Source organism: Acipenser ruthenus, chromosome 43 (genome assembly GCF_902713425.1).
Source record: "Acipenser ruthenus chromosome 43, fAciRut3.2 maternal haplotype, whole genome shotgun sequence".
Lineage (NCBI taxonomy): Eukaryota > Metazoa > Chordata > Actinopteri > Acipenseriformes > Acipenseridae > Acipenser > Acipenser ruthenus.
Window position 1 is genome coordinate 54,217 of NC_081231.1, and position 20,971 is coordinate 75,187.

The 20,971-nt window shown below is 44.7% G+C and overlaps 2 protein-coding genes across 8 annotated transcripts in view; both read right to left on the bottom strand.

Annotated features, from left to right (window-relative positions):
* LOC117398608 (serine/threonine-protein kinase MARK2) overlaps window positions 1–8,536 on the bottom strand; it is a 50,146-nt gene extending 41,610 nt beyond the window's left edge. For 5 of the 7 annotated variants that reach the window (XM_059012159.1, XM_059012158.1, XM_059012157.1 and 2 more), the window contains exon 1: window positions 7,580–8,535. In XM_059012159.1, coding sequence (XP_058868142.1) covers window positions 7,580–7,630 — 51 coding nt within the window. In that variant the 5' untranslated portion in view covers window positions 7,631–8,535. Of the gene's footprint in view, window positions 1–7,579 lie in introns of all 7 variants that reach the window. The other 2 variants (XM_059012160.1, XM_059012156.1) reach the window with 1 other exon arrangement.
* A 1,032-nt stretch (window positions 8,537–9,568) lies between these two features.
* LOC117398712 (rab9 effector protein with kelch motifs) lies at window positions 9,569–19,476 on the bottom strand. Its single transcript, XM_059012161.1, has 12 exons — window positions 19,217–19,476; window positions 17,355–17,528; window positions 16,913–16,988; window positions 16,197–16,271; window positions 15,339–15,600; window positions 15,093–15,215; window positions 13,520–13,710; window positions 12,826–13,022; window positions 12,461–12,552; window positions 11,931–11,985; window positions 10,875–10,972; window positions 9,569–9,978 (listed from the first exon to the last, which is right to left on the bottom strand). Exons 1-12 carry the CDS (start codon window positions 19,276–19,278, stop codon window positions 9,743–9,745), a joined length of 1,641 nt encoding a protein of 546 aa, XP_058868144.1. The 5' UTR covers window positions 19,279–19,476; the 3' UTR covers window positions 9,569–9,742.
* Between the last annotated feature and the right edge of the window lie 1,495 nt (window positions 19,477–20,971).

Below are 20,971 nucleotides of genomic sequence, written 5' to 3' on the forward strand. Positions count from 1 at the left end.
ACTGGTGCAAAACAGCTGAGAAAATAGCAACCCCCCCCCCCCCCCCCCTCGTATTCTACAAATCATGACAAGGTGAGACAGCAGGCTCAGTTATTACACCAGCATGGCTTCAAACTCACACTAACCCTGACAATAGTGTGAGTTTGTAACCCTGCTCAAACTCCTGGCTCCTGATCATTTCAATATTAATAATATTAATACTAGACTTCATTGAGGGGAGCTCTGAACCCCAGGACTGGGTGCAGCAGCAGCAGCAGCAGGGCTAGTGTGAGTTTGTAACCCTGCTCAAACTCCTGGCTCCTGATCATTTCAATATTAATAATAATAATACTAGACTTCATTGAGGGGAGCTCTGAACCCCAGGACTGGGTGCAGCAGCAGCAGCAGCAGCAGCAGGGCTAGTGTGAGTTTGTAACCCTGCTCAAACTCCTGGCTCCTGATCATTTCAATATTAATAATATTAATACTAGACTTCATTGAGGGGAGCTCTGAACCCCAGGACTGGGTGCAGCAGCAGCAGCAGCAGCAGCAGGGCTAGTGTGAGTTTGTAACCCTGCTCAAACTCCTGGCTCCTGATAATTTCAATATTAATAATAATAATAATACTAGACTTCATTGAGGGGAGCTCTGAACCCCAGGACTGGGTGCAGCAGCAGCAGCAGCAGCAGGGCTAGTGTGAGTTTGTAACCCTGCTCAAACTCCTGGCTCCTGATCATTTCAATATTAATAATAATAATACTAGACTTCATTGAGGGGAGCTCTGAACCCCAGGACTGGGTGCAGCAGCAGCAGCAGCAGCAGCAGGGCTAGTGTGAGTTTGTAACCCTGCTCAAACTCCTGGCTCCTGATAATTTCAATATTAATAATAATAATAATACTAGACTTCATTGAGGGGAGCTCTGAACCCCAGGACTGGGTGCAGCAGCAGCAGCAGCAGCAGCAGGGCTAGTGTGAGTTTGTAACCCTGCTCAAACTCCTGGCTCCTGATCATTTCAATATTAATAATAATAATACTAGACTTCATTGAGGGGAGCTCTGAACCCCAGGACTGGGTGCAGCAGCAGCAGCAGCAGCAGGGCTAGTGTGAGTTTGTAACCCTGCTCAAACTCCTGGCTCCTGATCATTTCAATATTAATAATAATAATACTAGACTTCATTGAGGGGAGCTCTGAACCCCAGGACTGGGTGCAGCAGCAGCAGCAGCAGCAGGGCTAGTGTGAGTTTGTAACCCTGCTCAAACTCCTGGCTCCTGATCATTTCAATATTAATAATAATAATACTAGACTTCACTGAGGGGAGCTCTGAACCCCAGGACTGGGTGCAGCAGCAGCAGCAGGGCTAGTGTGAGTTTGTAACCCTGCTCAAACTCCTGGCTCCTGATCATTTCAGCTAATCCGGCATTCCTAGTTTTCGTTGGGCTTCCATGATCGTGCACGGGTTCACGCCAGCAGTTCTGTAAGGGAGGGCTTGTGCTGGTAAACACTTATCAAACATGCAATTACTTTCATTTCCGTATACAACCAGGGCCCTCCCTGATAGTTATGTGTTTTGTTTATTTGTACTCCCTGGGCTTTTTTTTTTCTTTAAGAAGGAGCAGTTGTCTTCAATGAGTTTGGTTTATTATTATTATTATTATTTATTATTATTATTATTATTATTATTATTTATGTATTTGGCAGACTCCTGCTTTATCCCAGGCGACTCACACAGGTGTTGCAGGGCAGCGCAGGGTTACAATGCAAGATTCATATTTAAACACAGTGTAGTTTACAGCAAGTGCAAATAATAACACTACTAGAATCCAATATGAACTAGGATGCTCTGTATAATAATAACACTACTAGAATCCAATATGAACTAGGATGCTATGTATAATAATAACACTACTAGAATCCAATATGAACTAGGATGCTCTGTATAATAATAACACTACTAGAATCCAATATGAACTAGGATGCTATGTATAATAATAACACTACTAGAATACAATATGAACTAGGATGCTATGTATAATAATAACACTACTAGAATCCAATATGAACTAGGATGCTATGTATTATAATAACACTACTAGAATACAATATGAACTAGGATGCTATGTATAATAATAACACTACTAGAATCCAATATGAACTAGGATGCTCTGTATAATAATAACACTACTAGAATCCAATATGAACTAGGATGCTCTGTATAATAATAACACTACTAGAATACAATATGAACTAGGATGCTCTGTATAATAATAACACTACTAGAATCCAATATGAACTAGGATGCTGTGTATAATAATAACACTACTAGAATCCAATATGAACTAGGATGCTGTGTATAATAATAACACTACTAGAATCCAATATGAACTAGGATGCTGTGTATAATAATAACACTACTAGAATCCAATATGAACTAGGATGCTGTGTATAATAACACTACTAGAATCCAATATGAACTAGGATGCTGTGTATAATAATAACACTACTAGAATCCAATATGAACTAGGATGCTATGTATAATAATAACACTACTAGAATACAATATGAACTAGGATGCTATGTATAATAATAACACTACTAGAATACAATATGAACCAGGAGGCGACAAGTTAGGATCACAGCGAGTTGTATCCACAGTGACATGTTAGCAGTGTGATAGTGCAAGGATAGCGCATCAGCTGAGGATCCAGTAACGTGGTGCTGAGGTCAGACGAGTCCAGAGCAGAGCAGGAGGGGGTAACACAGATCTACAAGTGCAGTCTTATTTAACTAAACTGTTGCTCAACATTACACCCGAAGAGGCAGCACAGCCACAGCGAGCAAGTCACAGCCCAGTCGTTATCTCTGAAGTTAATTTTAGCACGGGCGCCTCACCCTGATGCCGGAGAGCTGGTTTTTAGCCGCGTGTGATAATTCCACAGGTCTGTCACGAAGGCGGTGCTTTTTTCCCCCATTGTGTTTCTAGGAGGAGTTTTTTTTTTCCCAGCAAATTTCTTTCTTTTAAAATATGTTGAGTTTCTTTTTTTGGGGGGGGTTAATTCCTGTTTTTCTAATTCCATTTAAGCCGAGGTGTAGGGCTGTGCGTTTGAGTCTCGGGTTAGAGGGTTGGTTTCACGAGACAGGCAAGTTTCATAACATCGCCTTTCTCTTTTCTGTTCGTTCATTTTTTACCCCCCCATTGCCTAAAAACTTTAGGATTCAATTATTTTTTCATCTGCTCTGTTTTAGATGAGACCCACAAGCACCTTCTCAACGCATGTCCAGCGAAGCCCTTTACTAGCAGAACGTGAAGCTCACGAACGACAGGAGACCGTTCAGCACATCGGGGGCTTGTCGTGTTCCTGTTAGCCGACTGACCCCCCAAAAACCTAGTCAAGCTCTTGAAGGATCCCCGAGATTCAGCAGCACGGCTAGACAGCCCATTCCATACCCTCAGCCCGCTCCGTCTTTCGGTCCTGGTTTCAGAGTTTGAAACTCCAGCTGCTGGGTTTGCCAGCTGATTTCACAGACGTCAACCATGTCTTAATGCTTAAGACAGGCAGCAGTGTGGAGTAGTGGTTAGGGCTCTGGACTCTTGACTGGAGGGTTGTGGGTTCAATCCCCAGTGGGGGACACTGCTGTTGTACCCTTGAGCAAGGTACTTTACCTAGATTGCTCCAGTAAAAACCCAACTGTATAAATGGGTAATTGTATGTAAAATAATGTGATATCTGTATAATGTGAAATAATGTATAACGTGATATCTTGTAACAATTGTAAGTCGCCCTGGATAAGGGCGTCTGCTAAGAAATAAATAATAATAATAATAATAATAATAATAATGCTTAGCGATACACTAAGGTTACGACAACATTGTTCTGGTTGTGATAAATGCGATGGGCTACTAAGATCAAACCTATAGTCATTCAATTTCCTCTTTTCTGTGTGTGTGTGGGCAGGTTTATAGTGCTTGCTGGGTCAAAAAAAAGTCTCCACAAGGAAGGAAAGTCTGACAAAACCTTCCTCATGAGGACGCAGTTCTTGTCGTGTTTAAACAGATATTAAAAAGTCATTTTTGTTTTTTATAACAAACTAAAAAAAGTGCCCAAAATATTTTGTTTGTTGTCGACTTTCACCCCGTGTGGAGTTTTGTTTGACAGGAGTTAGGAATTGTAAATAAAAATTTAGCGAGAGTCAACGAGCAGTCCTCATAAACACTATAAACAAACGTACGTGTGTGTGTGTGTGTGTGTGTGTGTGTGTGTGTGTTTAAGGAACTCTGAAGTTTTTTCCTAAACCCCCACCCCCCCCGTCCCGTCCCGTCCCGTCCCGTCCCTAAACTTCCAGAAAGATCCTGAACCCTCCGTTCAAACAACGTTTCTTTCAAAAGATCAGCTGCACAGCTTGCAAGCAGAGTTTAAAGTGAAAAACTTAGTCACTGCAGCTGCTGCAAATCTCCTTAGAGAAATCCTCTTTCAGATGCTTAACAACACCAACAACTCTGCAGCCTGCGTCTGACTGCCAGCCCCCTGCGCTGTCGTAGTCTCGTACGCTGACTGGAAACCAGTTGGGTCAGACCGGCGACGACCAGTATAGCCACTGTCCTCCGCAGAGTCTTTAAGAAAAGCAGCGATCATCACAAACCCAAGCAGCTGTTTCTCAATTCACTCTGAACAGAACTGAGTTTCCAAACGAGAGGAGGCCCCCATTCGGCCCATCTTTGCTCGTTTGGTTGTTAGTAGCTTATTGATCCCAGAATCTCATCAAGCAGCTTCTTGAAGGATCCCAGGGTGTCAGCTTCAACTGGAGAGTTGGTTGCAGACCCTCACAATTCTCTGTGTAAAAAAAGCGCCTCCTATTTTCTGTTCTGAATGCCCCTTTATCTAATCTCCGCTTGTGACCCCTGGTCCTTGTTTCTTTTTTCAGGTCGAAAAAGTCCCTCTGTAATATGGTACTGTTAATTTTCCAGCTAATTAAAAAATGAAAGAATATTAGAATACTCATTTTTAAAATCCTGAAACAATATTCAAAACATGAAAAAGGGGAAAAACAAAAAAAAAAGGTTTGTACCAAGTCAAGTCTAATTTCACTCGGATGAATTCTCCACTGAAGAGCTCTCCTTTCTCTCACTCTCTTTCTTTCTCCCTCTCTTTCTTTCTCTTTTTCTCCCTCTCCCCCCCTCCCCCTCCCCTCGTCTCTTTGGCTGCAGTCTACAGTTTCCGAGCTCTAAACCCTGCTAACTCCTCGAAGGTGCAACCCTAAACCTGACCTGTCCTTGATCCAGTTTGAGGCTCGCTGCCACCCTTTCTAAATCAGGGCTTGTCAAACACACCGCCTCTGTTACTGTCTCCACTCACCTCCCCACGGACACAAATAGAAGCAAGAGAGTTATTTTTATGGCGATTTTATTCCATGCTTTTGACTCTCTCTCACCCCCAGACCTGGGGGGGGGGGGTATCTTACAATTACAATACACAATTACAGCAGCGTTGTTTGCTAAAATTGCTATGACAAATTACAAGTGCAACGCTGTGTTGTTCAATTGCAATCGGTTTACAACGCTGGGGGTCTCTGCTACAGTACAGATGGGTGCAGAGTTGCTCGTTAGCCGATTCTAATAGTGTTTTCAAGTTGCACATGGAGCAGAAACGTCCTGTCAGCTGTCTGCCGATCCCGGTAGACCTGCGTGAGGCCAGTCTCTAACAGTTAGGCTGCTTTGATGTCCTGTGCTTTGTACTCGTTAGTGTTGGGGGGGGGGGGGGTGGGAGGGGGGAATCCAAATTTTAAACTACAATCAGGTTGTATTGTCTTCGAAATACAGGAAAGTACTTTGGTTTTCCATATTTTCTCTCTACGTGTGTTTCCTCTAATTTTTGGGGGGTTCTTGCAGGTTAATTTTCACCTACAGCAGCGACCTGCGACACAAAGAATACTGATTTGCATTCTGTCACGTGTCTGGGCTGCGAACCGACTGATGCATGAAATGATCAGGAGCCAGGAGTTTGAGCAGGGTTAGAAACTCACACTAGCCCTGCTGCTGCTGCTGCTGCTGCACCCAGTCCTGGGGTTCAGAGCTCCCCTCAATGAAGTCTAGTATTATTATTATTAATATTGAAATGATCAGGAGCCAGGAGTTTGAGCAGGGTTACAAACTCACACTAGCCCTGCTGCTGCTGCTGCTGCTGCTGCACCCAGTCCTGGGGTTCAGAGCGCCCCTCAATGAAGTCTAGTATTATTATTATTAATATTGAAATGATCAGGAGCCAGGAGTTTGAGCAGGGTTAGAAACTCACACTAGCCCTGCTGCTGCTGCTGCTGCTGCACCCAGTCCTGGGGTTCAGAGCTCCCCTCAATGAAGTCTAGTATTATTATTATTATTAATATTGAAATGATCAGGAGCCAGGAGTTTGAACACGGTAACAGGTCATTTAAAGTAATATACTTAATTGAGGGGAGTCCTGGAACCCAGGATTGTGCTACAGGGCTAGCTTCCAGCCATGTGCCATAGAAATATTTCAACTTAAACTCATGGTAGATCGCAGCGTGGTACCAAAGGGGATTTGAGACAGTGTTATACTAGTCTTGTAATTATGATTAAACCGTTTCCCTCCAATACATTATTTGAAGAGGCCAGGCTAAATCTTGTATTAATTGATGTCAAAGGGTGATTCTGAGGGCAAGATTAAGGCAAAATGGATCACAGACACTTTTTTTAAAGCCAACGTCAAAGTGAATCTTTTACAAGGCAAATCTATAGATATCTATCTATCTATAAAGAAAACAATAATTTAGTACACCTCCCGCTCAAAGCACGTCGTGGTTTTTGCAATTACAAAACGACAATTATTTCACATCCACACACCTGTGACATTTGCTCCGCATTGCACACGCCTATTCTGGAAATGCTAGTGCTGTAAAAACGTATTGACAAATTCCTGAGCTAATGCACACGCAAACACACAGATTCAACAAACTGTGCATCGTTCATTAAAGACGGATAAAAAGATTGCAGCATTGACGTTATATTTATCGACAATGACGTATTATCGTTTAATTGTAACGTCATAAAACTTAAAACAACACCACAAACCGTATCACACAGTCTACCTCAAAACAAAACGATTATTTATTTGTAAAAGCCTCTTTTTAAGCCGGTTTCGTGTGTTCTTACAGATTTAAATTATACACAGAACCGACAGGTTTAGATAGTGGGTGACCGTGCCAAAATAAAACAAATTAAAATTAATTTATTTCTAAGGATTTATTTAAAAACGTAACTTATTTTCTGATCATACTTGTATACCCCAGGATAAATATATATATATATATATATATATATATATATATATATATATATATATATATATATATATGTAGTTTGACAAAAAACACACACAAGAAATAGCATTTTTATATCAAGGAAGCAGTTGGAAGTTTAAAACACACAAAAAACAAAAACAGAAACGCGTTTGAGGTAAACTATCCGACAGCTGCTGTTTGTCTTAATTGAGAAAGGGGGGAGAAAAATTAATCACCTGTTAAATACAATGTCGGACTGTAAACAAATTATTTGTGTTTGATTTTTAAAAAAAAATGCGACTCACCTGAACGCTGTCTTTCTCGTTTACTGTTGATAATGGCGTTCTGGTAGACATTTTGAGGTGTATTTAAAAAGAAAAAAAAAGCTTTTTTTTTTTCTAAAATGTAGACATTATATATGTATAAAGATCGTAAATCAAAAAGTTGAGACCCACATTGAGGGGAAAAAAATGTTTTTGTCTCGGGGGTTCCCAAAAATAGGTGATTAGGACAAAAATATAAACTTTTTCAGCTATAGCACCCCCTAAAAATATATATAGACTTTTTATTTTAAAAAAAAAACAACTTTTTTTAAAAAAGAAACCGTCTGTTTTTACATTTGAGTTGGCTTCTCCCCTCACGAGGAAGTGAACTTAGAGGGAGGGGGGGGGAAGAGAGATAGAAGGGGCGGTTGTATTGAGTGGGATACCCGGGCGGCGGAGCTTGTTCTCCGGTACAAGGGTTCGAATCGAGGCCGGGGATTCTGGGTTAGGCTAGGCCAGGCCAAGCGGAACTCGACCTCTGGTTTGAAAGGAGAAAAAAAAAAAAATACCCCACCCCCCCCCCTCAAAGACAAAAAAAAAAATGTGTTCGCGTCTCAGTCCGGGATAAGCAAGGCTGCGAAAAAAACCAAAAAAATAACAAACAGGTCCCCCCCGTTTGGTGAAATCCAAGTTTGGCGGTGAATGCGAATGCGGAGAGGTCCCGGTTAATCCTTATTGTAATATTTTTTTTTTTTTTTTTTTTGGTGTGTAGCTGGGCTCCGATAGTCTCCGGTACCTCCGAGCCGTCTCCCCCGATTCAGAAACTGGCAATCCGGAACAGACGCTATGAACATGGCCGCCGCAGCCGCTCTGAGGGGAGGTGGGAAAGGGGGCCGTCCGTAGCAACCGGCGAACCCAACTCGGCTCGCTTCGGCAATTTCCGGAAGCGATCGACTCCCCCTTTTTTCACGAACGTCGTTCGGGCTTTCCCGTACTTTTTACTTTGACGTGCCGCTGCGAACGCTGGAAAAAAAAAAAAAAAAAACGAATCATCTGATCGACCAGGCGTGACGTCACCCGACCAGCCCACGCTTCGTTGGTATATAGGATCAGGGGGTGCGCAATTCCCGGTCCTGGAGGGCCGGATCCCTCCTGGCTTTTGTTCCAACTGTGTTCTAAATTACTTAATTAGACCAATAATTGGTAATAATTGGTCCAATTAAGTAATTTAGGGCAAGGTTGGAACAAAAGCCAGGAGGGACACCGGCCCTCCAGGACCGGAATTGTGCACCCCTGGTATAGATGAAGTCCGATTTTGCAGTAATGCAAGCGCTCCACTAAATACACATTTGTTTTAATTGATTTTTATGATTTTTGGTACGCAAGTGTTTTTAAATTTGGTATCTTTGACTTGAATGTCTTTGTGACGTCATTCGAATGATGTCACGATCTACTGTTGCGTTCTATTTTCAGCTCAGTATTTTCTCAATTCATTGGATTATAAATGCATTTAGAATTTATGAAGGGTCAGTAAACGTTACCTGACATGCGTATATGGACTCGGTTGGTCTGCTCTTTCAACGTAACATTCATTAAAACGCGTTTATAATATTAATTTTAGGACAGCTCCGGTATTTCCCACCAGAACAGAACATCGGGGGCAATCGACACCAATTAAAACATTGAGAACAGTTTATTATTCAGAAGCTCGATGTAAATATAAACCAGCAACATTTTTTTTTAAATTAATAAACGTGCAGTATTGGAACGCGGCCTGGAACCGAGTCTATTATGAATTAGTCTGCTGCCACCCAGCGGCAACTCTGTGAAACGACACCCTTTCTTAATCCATTGATCAGCCCCCCACTGTGTCCAGCTAACAAGCTCAGGTGTGTCTGATGATTAAACTCCCAGTGAAACCAGGACTGAATCAGAACTGAATTTTGCAGTCAAGTTGTGTGTCAAAGGAAGATAGGGAGGGGGAAACTGAGAGAAAAGAAAAAAAACACACACACAAGGGAACCACAGGGGTAAAATCAACGCCTTTATGTTTGTCAAAATACAGTATGTACACAGATCTAAAATAATAACACAAACTCCAATTAGAGAACATATCAATACTTACAAAAAAACACACACACACCAGCCAACAAAAGTCCAACTATATATAATTTTTTTTGCTCGCATCGCTCTTGTCCAGCCCTCCTATTGGTCGAGCACCTCGTCAATCGGCAGCGTCATGGTGTCCGAGTAGAACCCGCCCTCATTGTCCCCGCCCCCGAAGATCAGTAGAGTGTGGGGGCGTGGCTCCGGCCGCCAGTCTTCCTCTGTGGGTTCTGACCCCGCCTCCTCCTCTGTTGTTGTCAGGGTGACCATGGAATGCCCTGCTCTGGGCAATGCTGAGAGAATGGGGTGGACCAGGGCTGTCCAGCTGTTATTTACTGGGGTTAAAACAGAAAAATATTGAGACTCACAAATCCTGAGCATGGAATATATGGGCAGCAGTGTGGAGTAGTGGTCAGGGCTCTGGACTCTTGACCGGAGGGTCGTGGGTTCAATCCCAGGTGGGGGGGGACACTGCTGCTGTACCCTTAAGCAAGGTACTTTACCTAGATTGCTCCAGTAAAAACCCAACTGTATAAATGGGGAATTGTATGTAAAAATAATGTGATATCTTGTAACAATTGTAAGTCGCCCTGGATAAGGGCGTCTGCTAAGAAATAAATAATAATATATAACTAGGGCAGACCCCCCCAAAAAATGCCTTATTTCACAAAAAACCAGGTATTTCAATATTAAACCATGAGATTTATTAAAAGACGAAAAAATACAGCGCTGTGACGTTTAAAACTGGTCACTTTCCCCCTCTAGGAGTTAATATATACAGCAAACGTTCCTAAATATTAAAACGCTTACCTGAAAAACAGTAACGATGTGTGAAATGTCTCCTCCTTGTACTAGGGAGAGCGATCTTGAGCAGAAAATATATTTACTCTAGCCTTTCAGAAACAGGTATTACACAATGAGCAAACGGGTGCGTTTCACGGGAATCGTGAAATCCTCATGCAAGGAGGCTGTGTGGTCCAGTGGTTAAAGAAAGGGGCTTGTAACCAGGAGGTCCCCGGTTCAAATCCCACCTCAGCCACTGACTCACTGTGTGACCCTGAACAAGTCACTTCACCTCCTTGTGCTCCGTCTTTCGGGTGAGACGTAGTTGTAAGTGACTCTGCAGCTGATGCATAGTTCACACCCCCTAGTCTCTGTGAGTCGCCTTGGATAAAGGCGTCTGCTAAATAAAAATAAGTAAGGCGCCAGTAGCATGGCAGTGGACTCTCACCGGTGTTGAAGATGAAGGAGTCTTTCAGGGCGATGTTCCCATCATACCCTCCGTGAATCACAAAGCTGGAATCGGACAGAGCGGCACAGGCGTGCCAGCTGGCAAAAAACAAAACCAGGCAGGAATCACAAGACCGCTTTTAAAAAGCTTTGAAACACCCCCCTCTATATAGAATGAACTCCCTCAGCTTCATAGAGTCCAATGAAAGCTGCTGAATAATGTTCCCTTGTTAACATATTGAATTCCACCCCCTCTATACAGAATGAACTCCCTCAGCTTCATAGAGTCCAATGAAAGCTGCTGAATAATGTTCCCTTGTTAACATATTGAATTCCACCCCCTCTATATAGAATGAACTCCCTCAGCTTCATAGAGTCCAATGAAAGCTGCTGAATAATGTTCCCTTGTTAACATATTGAATTCCACCCCTTCTATATAGAATGAACTCCCTCAGCTTCATAGAGTCCAATGAAAGCTGCTGAATAATGTTCCCTTGTTAACATATTGAATTCCACCCCCCTCTATATAGAATGAACTCCCTCAGCTTCATAGAGTCCAATGAAAGCTGCTGAATAATGTTCCCTTGTTAACATATTGAATTCCACCCCCTCTATATAGAATGAACTCCCTCAGCTTCATAGAGTCCAATGAAAGCTGCTGAATAATGTTCCCTTGTTAACATATTGAATTCCACCCCCTCTATATAGAATGAACTCCCTCAGCTTCATAGAGTCCAATGAAAGCTGCTGAATAATGTTCCCTTGTTAACATATTGAATTCCACCCCCTCTATATAGAATGAACTCCCTCAGCTTCATAGAGTCCAGTGAAAGCTGCTGAATAATGTTCCCTTGTTAACATATTGAATCGCTAGGATTAAAAGATGGAAAAAGGATTTGAAATTGATTAAAGGGGAAATGGAACTGCGAATGGATTTTAAATTGGAAAAAAAAAATTGCGCCCCCAACTGTCGTTCTGCGCAGGATCTCTCTATAGAAACAAGCAAGGAAAAATAAATTAAAAAAAAAAACAAAAAACAGCAAAGTGTAGTGCATACCTCCGAGGCGAAGGGGGCGCTCCACTGACATCCACTTTGGAAAACTCCATGAGACCTGCGTGGGATGAACCGACAGCATTACTGCGGAACTCAAAAATGTATCAAAAAGATCAAATTAAATTTAAAAATAGCTAATGTAACACGTTCAAATCATGTATTAAGGGCAGCAGTGTGGAGTAGTGGTTAGGGCTCTGGACTCTTGACCGGAGGGTCGTGGGTTCAATCCCAGGTGGGGGGGACACTGCTGCTGTACCCTTGAGCAAGGTACTTTACCTAGATTGCTCCAGTAAAAACCCAACTGTATAAATGGGTAATTGTATGTAAAAATAATGTGATATCTTGTAACAATTGTAAGTCGCCCTGGATAAGGAATGCTAAGAAATAAATAATAATAATTAAAAATAAATATTTTATTTTTGAATCCATCCCCATAATGTCGCCTTGCATGAAAGGGTTAATGAGATTCAGTATTTTTTTTTTTTTTTTTGTAACCCCTGGTACAGAGGGAGCTGTCGGGTCGTTCTGCTTACCCAGATCCAGTATATGCATGTCGTTGAAGCAGACAGGAGTGTCCCAGCCTCCAAAAACGTACAGCTTCCTCTGAATGAGACAGGCAGAGTGACTGAAAACAAGAGAGAGAGACACAGACAGCAATCACAGCAAGACCCAGGACTGAGAGATCAACTACAGGGCTGGGAACCAGACTCCTATTGCACAGCAGTGTGATCCAGTCCAGGTTTTACTACCAGCTTGATCAGCCCCCAGTGTGTCTAGCTAACAAGCTCAGGTGTGTCTGATTATTAAACTCCCAGTGAAACCAGGACTGGATCACACTGCTGTGCAGCGGGAGTCTGATCCCCATCAACGCGTTTGAAAGTGCTGAAGCGTTTCTCACCCAGACCGTGCTGCCGGTCCCTCTCCAAGTACAATAGGCTGGTACCAGATTTCGTGCTGCGGGTCAAAGATGTACAGGGAGTCGCTGCAGCCATCGGGCTCCGGGTGGGGCATCGGGAACACCCCTCCGAAAACAAAGAGCTCCCCGCGGAACAGAGAGGTGCTGTGATAGGCCAGCGGGGGCACCTTGCCCATCGCCTGAGGAGGGGGAAACGAACACAGTCTCGCTCAAAACACAGCGGCGCAGACACCTGATCCCACCCATCAGATCGAGATTGGAAGGAAACTAAATGATTTATTCATTTATTTATGTATTTATTATTTCGGTAAGCAATAACGTTTCTTTACCTGATGTGTCGGAGACAGAGGTCTGTATTATTCGCTATGCAAAACTCCTGCAGAGCTAGTATGAGTTAAAGGACTACACTTCCCATCATCCCTCAGGGTTGCCGCAGCTGAGGAGGCATGCTGGGAACAGTAGTTCTAGCTAGGGCTGTACTCATTCGCTGTGTTAATGATGAATCGCGATGCTTTCTGTATATGACACACACAAGACCACAGCTTTGCACGTTCTAGAACGTTCTTGAAACGAAGACAGCGTGTTTCTACGGATATGTAATCTCTTCACTAAAACGACCACAGAAGTAACTGAACCCCCCCCCTCTGCATGCGTCAGAGAAACCCTCCCCCCTCACCTCCACCGTGAACCAGCGCCACGTCTTGGTTGCCAGGATGTGGACATCGTTGAACCACTTTTTGTTCTTGGAGCCTCCGAAGACGTAGATGCGCTCCGTTTCCGGGTCGAAGGTCGCGGTGTGGCCGATGCGGCACTCGGGGGTGGGGCCGGCGGCGGCGACCGTCTCCGCGGCAACCCAGGAACAGGTCTCTATAGCAACGGGAGACGTTAACATAATCGAACGACACGCGGCTCTGCAGGTTTTACTGAAACTGAAAAACTGAATTGAAAAAAAAAAAAACACTTTACTGTACTACTATTATGGCTTCCGGTAGAGGTTTTTTTTGCGAGGATCATTTTGTAGTTTATTTTTGATTACGCAATGTTAAATAAAATGTCTAAACTCTGTTCATACAGGTTTCAATCTTAATTCTAGGCAATGCAAAACTATTGTCCACAGCTGTACCCTCTCAGTGATATTATAGGTGTAGCTAATGTGAAAGGCTTCCAATGGGGGCGGGGTTTATAATGTGCATTCTAATAGGATTCATATGGGGGAGGGGTTTATAATGTGCATTCTAATAGGATTCATATGGGGGAGGGGTTTATAATGTGCATTCTAATAGGTTCATATGGGGGCGGGGTTTATAATGTGCATTCTAATAGGTTCCAATGGGGGCGGGGTTTATAATGTTCATTCTAATTGTTTCCAATGGGGGCGGGGTTTATAATGTGCATTCTAATAGGTTCTAATGGGGGCGGGGTTTATAATGTGCATTCTAATAGGTTCCAATGGGGGCGGGGTTTATAATGTGCATTCTAATTGTTTCCAATGGGGGCGGGGTTTATAATGTGCATTCTAATTGTTTCCAATGGGGGCGGGGTTTATAATGTTCATTCTAATTGTTTCCAATGGGGGCGGGGTTTATAATGTGCATTCTAATAGGTTCCAATGGGGGCGGGGTTTATAATGTTCATTCTAATAGGTTCCAATGGGGGCGGGGTTTATAATGTGCATTCTAATAGGTTCCAATGGGGGCGTGGTTTATAATGTGCATTCTAATAGGTTCCAATGGGGGCGGGGTTTATAAAGTGCATTCTAATAGGTTCATATGGGGGCGGGGTTTATAATGTGCATTCTAATAGGTTCCAATGGGGGCGGGGTTTATAATGTTCATTCTAATAGGTTCCAATGGGGGCGTGGTTTATAATGTGCATTCTAATAGGTTCCAGTGGGGGCGGGGTTTATAATGTGCATTCTAATAGGTTCCAATGGGGGCGTGGTTTATAATGTGCATTCTAATAGGTTCCAGTGGGGGCGGGGTTTATAATGTGCATTCTAATAGGTTCCAATGGGGGCGGGGTTTATAATGTGCATTCTAATAGGTTCCTAAGGGGGCGGGGTTTATAACGTTCATTCTAATTGTTTCCAATGGGGGCGGGGTTTATAACGTGCATTCTAATTGTTTCCAATGGGGGCGGGGTTTATAATGTGCATTCTAATAGGTTCCTAAGGGGGCGGGGTTTATAATGTGCATTCTAATAGGTTCCAATGGGGGTGGGGTTTATAATGCCAGGGGTCCCCGCTGTACCTGTGTGGAGCTTCCACATGGGGTCCTTACAGAACTGCATTCTGGATCCCTGCCCCCCGATCAGGAGGGCCGTCTGCCCCCCGATAGAGCACAGGGCCTGGCCCCACCGGCCAGAGGGAGTGCCTAAACAAACCGGACCAACAACACAGAGAGAGATTTACAAGGAATGCAATTCGACAGCTGTACAATACAGAAGAAAATGAGGAGAATGTATAAACAGGGTCCTGCCTCGAACCCTGCTTTTACCTCCCGTGCTGGCGGGGGCAGTGGAGGCTGGGGCACCCTCGCTCTTCCCGGGCCCCTGCGCGGGTTCGAAGAGCCGGGTCTGGCTGGCACGGGCCGTGGGTTTGACTCTGCGCCGGGGGGTGGTGCGTTTGGAGGAGGAGGCGGGGCTGTTGGGACAGGCGTTCTCCTCGTCTCCCCCCTCCTCCTTCACTCTCATCCCTCGTTTTCTCTTCCCGTGAGACTCCTTCACAGCAGGGGCGGGGGGAGGGTGGGGGGGCTGGAGCTGGTGAGCAAACAGATTAGAAAATAACCCAAGTCCTACAGGAAGCTATTTTCTATCACTGAGAAATAAGACATTATACACATTATATACACACACATACAAACATATAATATTATATTCAAACACAGGCTCCCTTGAGAAAGATATGTACAACATATCGAAACGTTGGGCAGCTGGCTCTTTGAGCTAAAGGCTGTGTGGTCCAGTGGTTAAAGAAAAGGGCTTGTAACCAGGAGGTCCCCGGTTCAAATCCCACCTCAACTCATTGCGTGACCCTGAGCAAGTCACTTCACCTCCTTGTGCTCCGTCTTTCGGGTGAGACGTAGTTGTAAGTGACTCTGCAGCTGATGCATAGTTCACACCCCCTAGTCTCTAAGTCGCCTTGGATAAAGGCGTCTGCTAAATAAACAAATAATAATCTCTCTAATGTTACTATTTTAATTACATTTCAAAAACGCTTTGATCACTTAACAGCTAAACTGCATCAACACGATCCGAGCGCCTAGTAACGTGATAATACACACGAGCACTCTTCATTTTTAAAATCGGATGCCATTTTATTCTCTGTTCTTTCAAAACACGAGAGATTTCTCTACCTTGGGCGTTTTCTCCGTCTTGCAGAGTGCGGTCTGTGGATCCTTCGAACCCGGGACTGGACCCTTCCCCAGCAACTAGAGAGGCACCAACAAACCCGTCAGCGACCTCAATTCACGAGGGAGGGATGCTACAAAGCAACATTACGGTCGCTAGCTATTAGCGACACTGAAATACCCCAAACCTTTCACTGCGTTTCTTTAAGTATTTGGAAGCGTGAGTCTCTGTCGATGCAAACACTGGTCAACGAGGAGACCGAAAAATTACCTGCAAGACTTCATGGGTGTAATTTATATAATTTACACAGAGTGGGGGACACTCGCTTTCCATTAAGGGGGTAATCATATTGCCCCAAATACACCCCACCCCCCCAACACACACACGAGGGGTCGCTGGTGTGGATCGGGGGGGGGGCTGATTCCCCGTTCAGAGTGAATTCAGAAACAGCTGCTTGGGTTTGTGTGGGTCGCTGTTCTCCGCAGAGTCTTTAAGAAAAGCAGCGACCCACACAAACCCAAGCAGCTGTTTCTGAATTCACTCTGAATGGGGAGTCAGCCCCCCCCCCCCCGATCCACACCAGCGCCCCTCGTCTGACTGTGGAGAGCTCTGCCTGGGTAATCGGGTCATGCAGCTCTGCAGTGGTGATAAATAAATAAATACATCCATCAACAAAATACAAATCACATGGTTTAGTGTAAACCCAGTGGCTTCAAATTACCTTTCCTTGAACTGGGAGCCTCAGAGTCTCCCAGTCTTCCCAGTTCTCTCCCACTCCACGCTCCCAGTACAGGCACCTGTACAATCAGAGAGAGAGAGAGAGAGAGAGAGAGAGAGAGAGAAAGTTCAGCAGATTATCTATTAAACCACAACAGATTCTTACACACACACACATTGCTCCCTTGTATAAGACAACAGGGCTGGGAATGAGACTCCCGCTGCACAGCAGTGTGATCCAGTCCTGGTTTCACTGGGAGTTTAATAATCAGACACACCTGAGCTTGTTAGCTAGACACACTGGGGGCTGATCAAGCTGGTAGCAGTAACACCTGGACTGGATCACACTGCTGTGCAATAGGAGTCCGATTCCCAGCCCTGTAGTTGAAAAATACAACAGGCACTCCAATGATTAAAATCAGCACACAGCGTCTGTTTGTTCTTACCTGTTTTTTGGGGTCAGTGTCCCGAGAGTCCGAGGTCCCCCCTCTCCCCCGGTCACCTGCACGTCGATCACCGTGTCCGCGGAGAAAGAGCACCAATCACCGCGGCTAAACACGACGAGGGCGTCCGGCCGGGGGTCTGGCAAAGCAGCGGTGAACTGCAACGACTCCAAATCACTTCAGGGGGAAAAAATATACAAAAAATACAGACTGGTTACAAACTCACACTAGCCCTGCTGCTGCTGCTGCACCCAGTCCTGGGGTTCAGAGCTCCCCTCAATGAAGTCTAGTATTATTATTATTAATATTGAAATGATCAGGAGCCAGGAGTATGAGCAGGGTTACAAACTCACACTAGCCCTGCTGCTGCTGCTGCTGCTGCACCCAGTCCTGGGGTTCAGAGCTCCCCTCAATGAAGTCTAGTATTATTATTATTAATATTGAAATGATCAGGAGCAAGGAGTTTGAGCAGGGTTAGAAACTCACACTAGCCCTGCTGCTGCTGCTGCTGCACCCAGTCCTGGGGTTCAGCGCTCCCCTCAATGAAGTCTAGTATTATTATTATTATTATTATTATTATTATTATTATTATTATTATTATTATTAATATTGAAATGATCAGGAGCCAGGAGTTTGAGCAGGGTTAGAAACTCACACTAGCCCTGCTGCTGCTACTGCACCCAGTCCTGGGGTTCAGAGCTCCCCTCAATGAAGTCTAGTATTATTATTATTATTAATATTGAAATGATCAGGAGCCAGGAGTTTGAGCAGGGTTAGAAACTCACACTAGCCCTGCTGCTGCTGCTGCTGCACCCGGTCCTGGGGTTCAGAGCTCCCCTCAATGAAGTCTAGTATTATTATTATTAATATTGAAATGATCAGGAGCCAGGAGTTTGAGCAGGGTTACAAACTCACACTAGCCCTGCTGCTGCTGCTGCTGCTGCACCCAGTCCTGGGGTTCAGAGCTCCCCTCAATGAAGTCTAGTATTATTATTATTAATATTGAAATGATCAGGAGCCAGGAGTTTGAGCAGGGTTACAAACTCACACTAGCCCTGCTGCTGCTGCTGCTGCTGCACCCAGTCCTGGGGTTCAGAGCTCCCCTCAATGAAGTCTAGTATTATTATTATTAATATTGAAATGATCAGGAGCCAGGAGTTTGAACAGGGTTACAAACTCACACTAGCCCTGCTGCTGCTGTTGCACCCAGTCCTGGGGTTCAGAGCTCCCCTCAATGAAGTCTAGTATTATTATTATTATTAATCAGATCTTTGACGTTAAACATTGTTTTCATCTCTTACACAGCTGCATCAATTATTCAAGGTTTGTAGTAAATTAATAAAGCAAAATAAAACAAAATAATGGCCTGTACGCTTTGAAGTTTAAAAGTTTAAAAGTCTAATCGGAAATATATAAAATATAGCGTAATGGAATACAGCGCTTGTCAACAGAACTCTGACTGCGTCACACACACGCGTCACACACACACACAGTGGCGCCTAAACTACACACTGTTTTAATAAAATTACGGTAGAGCAGAAGTCGCTGGATTTAAGTTTTAAAATCCTCGCGCGTTTGTGTAATTAATACCCGACCGTTGCAACCAGCAATGCATAAATTAATTACAGTACACGCTTATTTATTTTTTTATTAAAATATGACATGTTCCCTGTCTTGCACGGGACTAGCAAGTGCACGGCGCTTTAAAATAAAAAGAGACTTGATAAATCCAGCAGACGTGGAAATCGACGAGCTACGTTAACTTGCTAATCGGCGTTTAATTATTTGATGACCTGCGGCACAATATTGCTGCGCGAACTCTTAACAGGTCACACGCTTTATCAAAAAAAACTACACACACTTACCATCGCAGTTTGCACGGAACTTGATCGGTGCTACAAACGGCATATATACTGAAATCCTCCATGCCCCGGCTGTACTGCACGTTAAAAAAATAGCCGAGTTATAAACACAAAGAATGCACGGTCTGGCGCTATATTCTCTTGCTCCGCTCGACTTTTGAACCAACATCTCCCGCCAACCTTCCGAACCAAGAGCCGCACCGCGAGGAGGGCGTGGCTTCCGTGCGAGTGACGTGTGAGCCCGGGGATGTGGGCGTCACCGGCAGAACCCGGACACGCTGGACCAATCACTGCAGTTTATTTATGTGTTGCGGCGCTCCAATAACAAAACAAGACCGTCAGTTTGAAGCCTATGAGAGCTGCAGTTCGACCTTTCTCTGCTCCACCAGCACAGAGGGAGGCTGTTCAGAGAGTATAAGAGCCTCCCTTTCTCTTTCTCTGCTCCGCCAGCACAGAGGGAGGCTGTTCCAAAAGTATAAGAGCCTCTCTTTCTCTTTCTCTGCTCCGCCAGCACAGAGCAGAGGGAGGCTGTTCAGAGAGTATAAGAGCCTCCCATTCTCTTTCTCTGCTCCACCAGCACAGAGGGAGGCTGTTCAGAGAGTATAAGAGCCTCTCTTTCTCTTACTCTGCTCCACCAGCACAGAGGGAGGCTGTTCAGAGAGTATAAGAGCCTCCCTTTCTCTTTCTCTGCTCCACCAGCACAGAGGGAGGCTGTTCCAAAAGTATAAGAGCCTCTCTTTCTCTTTCTCTGCTCCGCCAGCACAGAGCAGAGGGAGGCTGTTCAGAGAGTATAAGAGCCTCCCATTCTCTTTCTCTGCTCCACCAGCACAGAGGGAGGCTGTTCAGAGAGTATAGAGCCTCTCTTTCTCTTACTCTGCTCCACCAGCACAGAGGGAGGCTGTTCAGAGAGTATAAGAGCCTCCCTTTCTCTTTCTCTGCTCCACCAGCACAGAGCAGAGGGAGGCTGTTCAGAGACTATAACAGCCTCCCTTTCTCTCTCTCTGCTCCACCAGCACAGAGCAGAGGGAGGCTGTTCAGAGAGTATAAGAGCCTCCCTTTCTCTTTCTCTGCACCACCAGCACGGAGCAGAGGGAGGCTGTTCAGAGAGTATAAGAGCCTCCCTTTCTCTTTCTCTGCTCCACCAGCACAGAGGGAGGCTGTTCCGAAAGTATAAGAGCCTCCCTTTCTCTCTCTCTGCTCCACCAGCACAGAGCAGAGGGAGGCTGTTCAGATAGTATAACAGCCTCCCTTTCTCTCTCTCTGCTCCACCAGCACAGAGCAGAGGGAGGCTGTTCAAAGAGCATAAGAGCCTCTCTTTCTCTTTCTCTGCTCCACCAGCACAGCACAGAGGGAGGCTGTTCAGACAGTATAAGAGCCTCCCATTCTCTTTCTCTGCTCCACCAGCACAGCACAGAGGGAGGCTCTTCAGGGAGTATAAGAGCCTCTCTTTCTCTCTCTCTGCTCCACCAGCACAGAGGGAGGCTGTTCAGAGAGTAGAAGAGCCTCCCTTTCTCTCTCTCTGCTCCACCAGCACAGAGCAGAGGGAGGCTGTTCAGAGAGTATAAGAGCCTCCCTTTCTCTTTCTCTACTCCGCCAGCACAGAGGGAGGCTGTTCAGAGAGTATAACAGCCTCCCTTTCTCTCTCTCTGCTCCACCAGCACAGAGCAGAGGGAGGCTGTTCAAAGAGCATAAGAGCCTCCCTTTCTCTTTCTCTGCTCCACCAGCACAGAGGGAGGCTGTTCAGAGAGTATAAGAGCC

What these genes read in the sequence shown, in the direction of transcription:
- LOC117398712 (XM_059012161.1), bottom strand. Translation starts at nt 19,278, where the DNA reads ATGGAGGATTTCAGTATATATGCCGTTTGTAGCACCGATCAAGTTCCG. An exon ending in TGCCCCCGCCAGCACGGGAG is followed by an intron (nt 15,216 to 15,338) that starts GTAAAAGCAGGG and finishes CGGTTTGTTTAG; the next exon opens with GCACTCCCTCTGGCCGGTGG. An exon ending in CTCCTTCATCTTCAACACCG is followed by an intron (nt 9,979 to 10,874) that starts GTGAGAGTCCAC and finishes TTTTAACCCCAG; the next exon opens with TAAATAACAGCTGGACAGCC.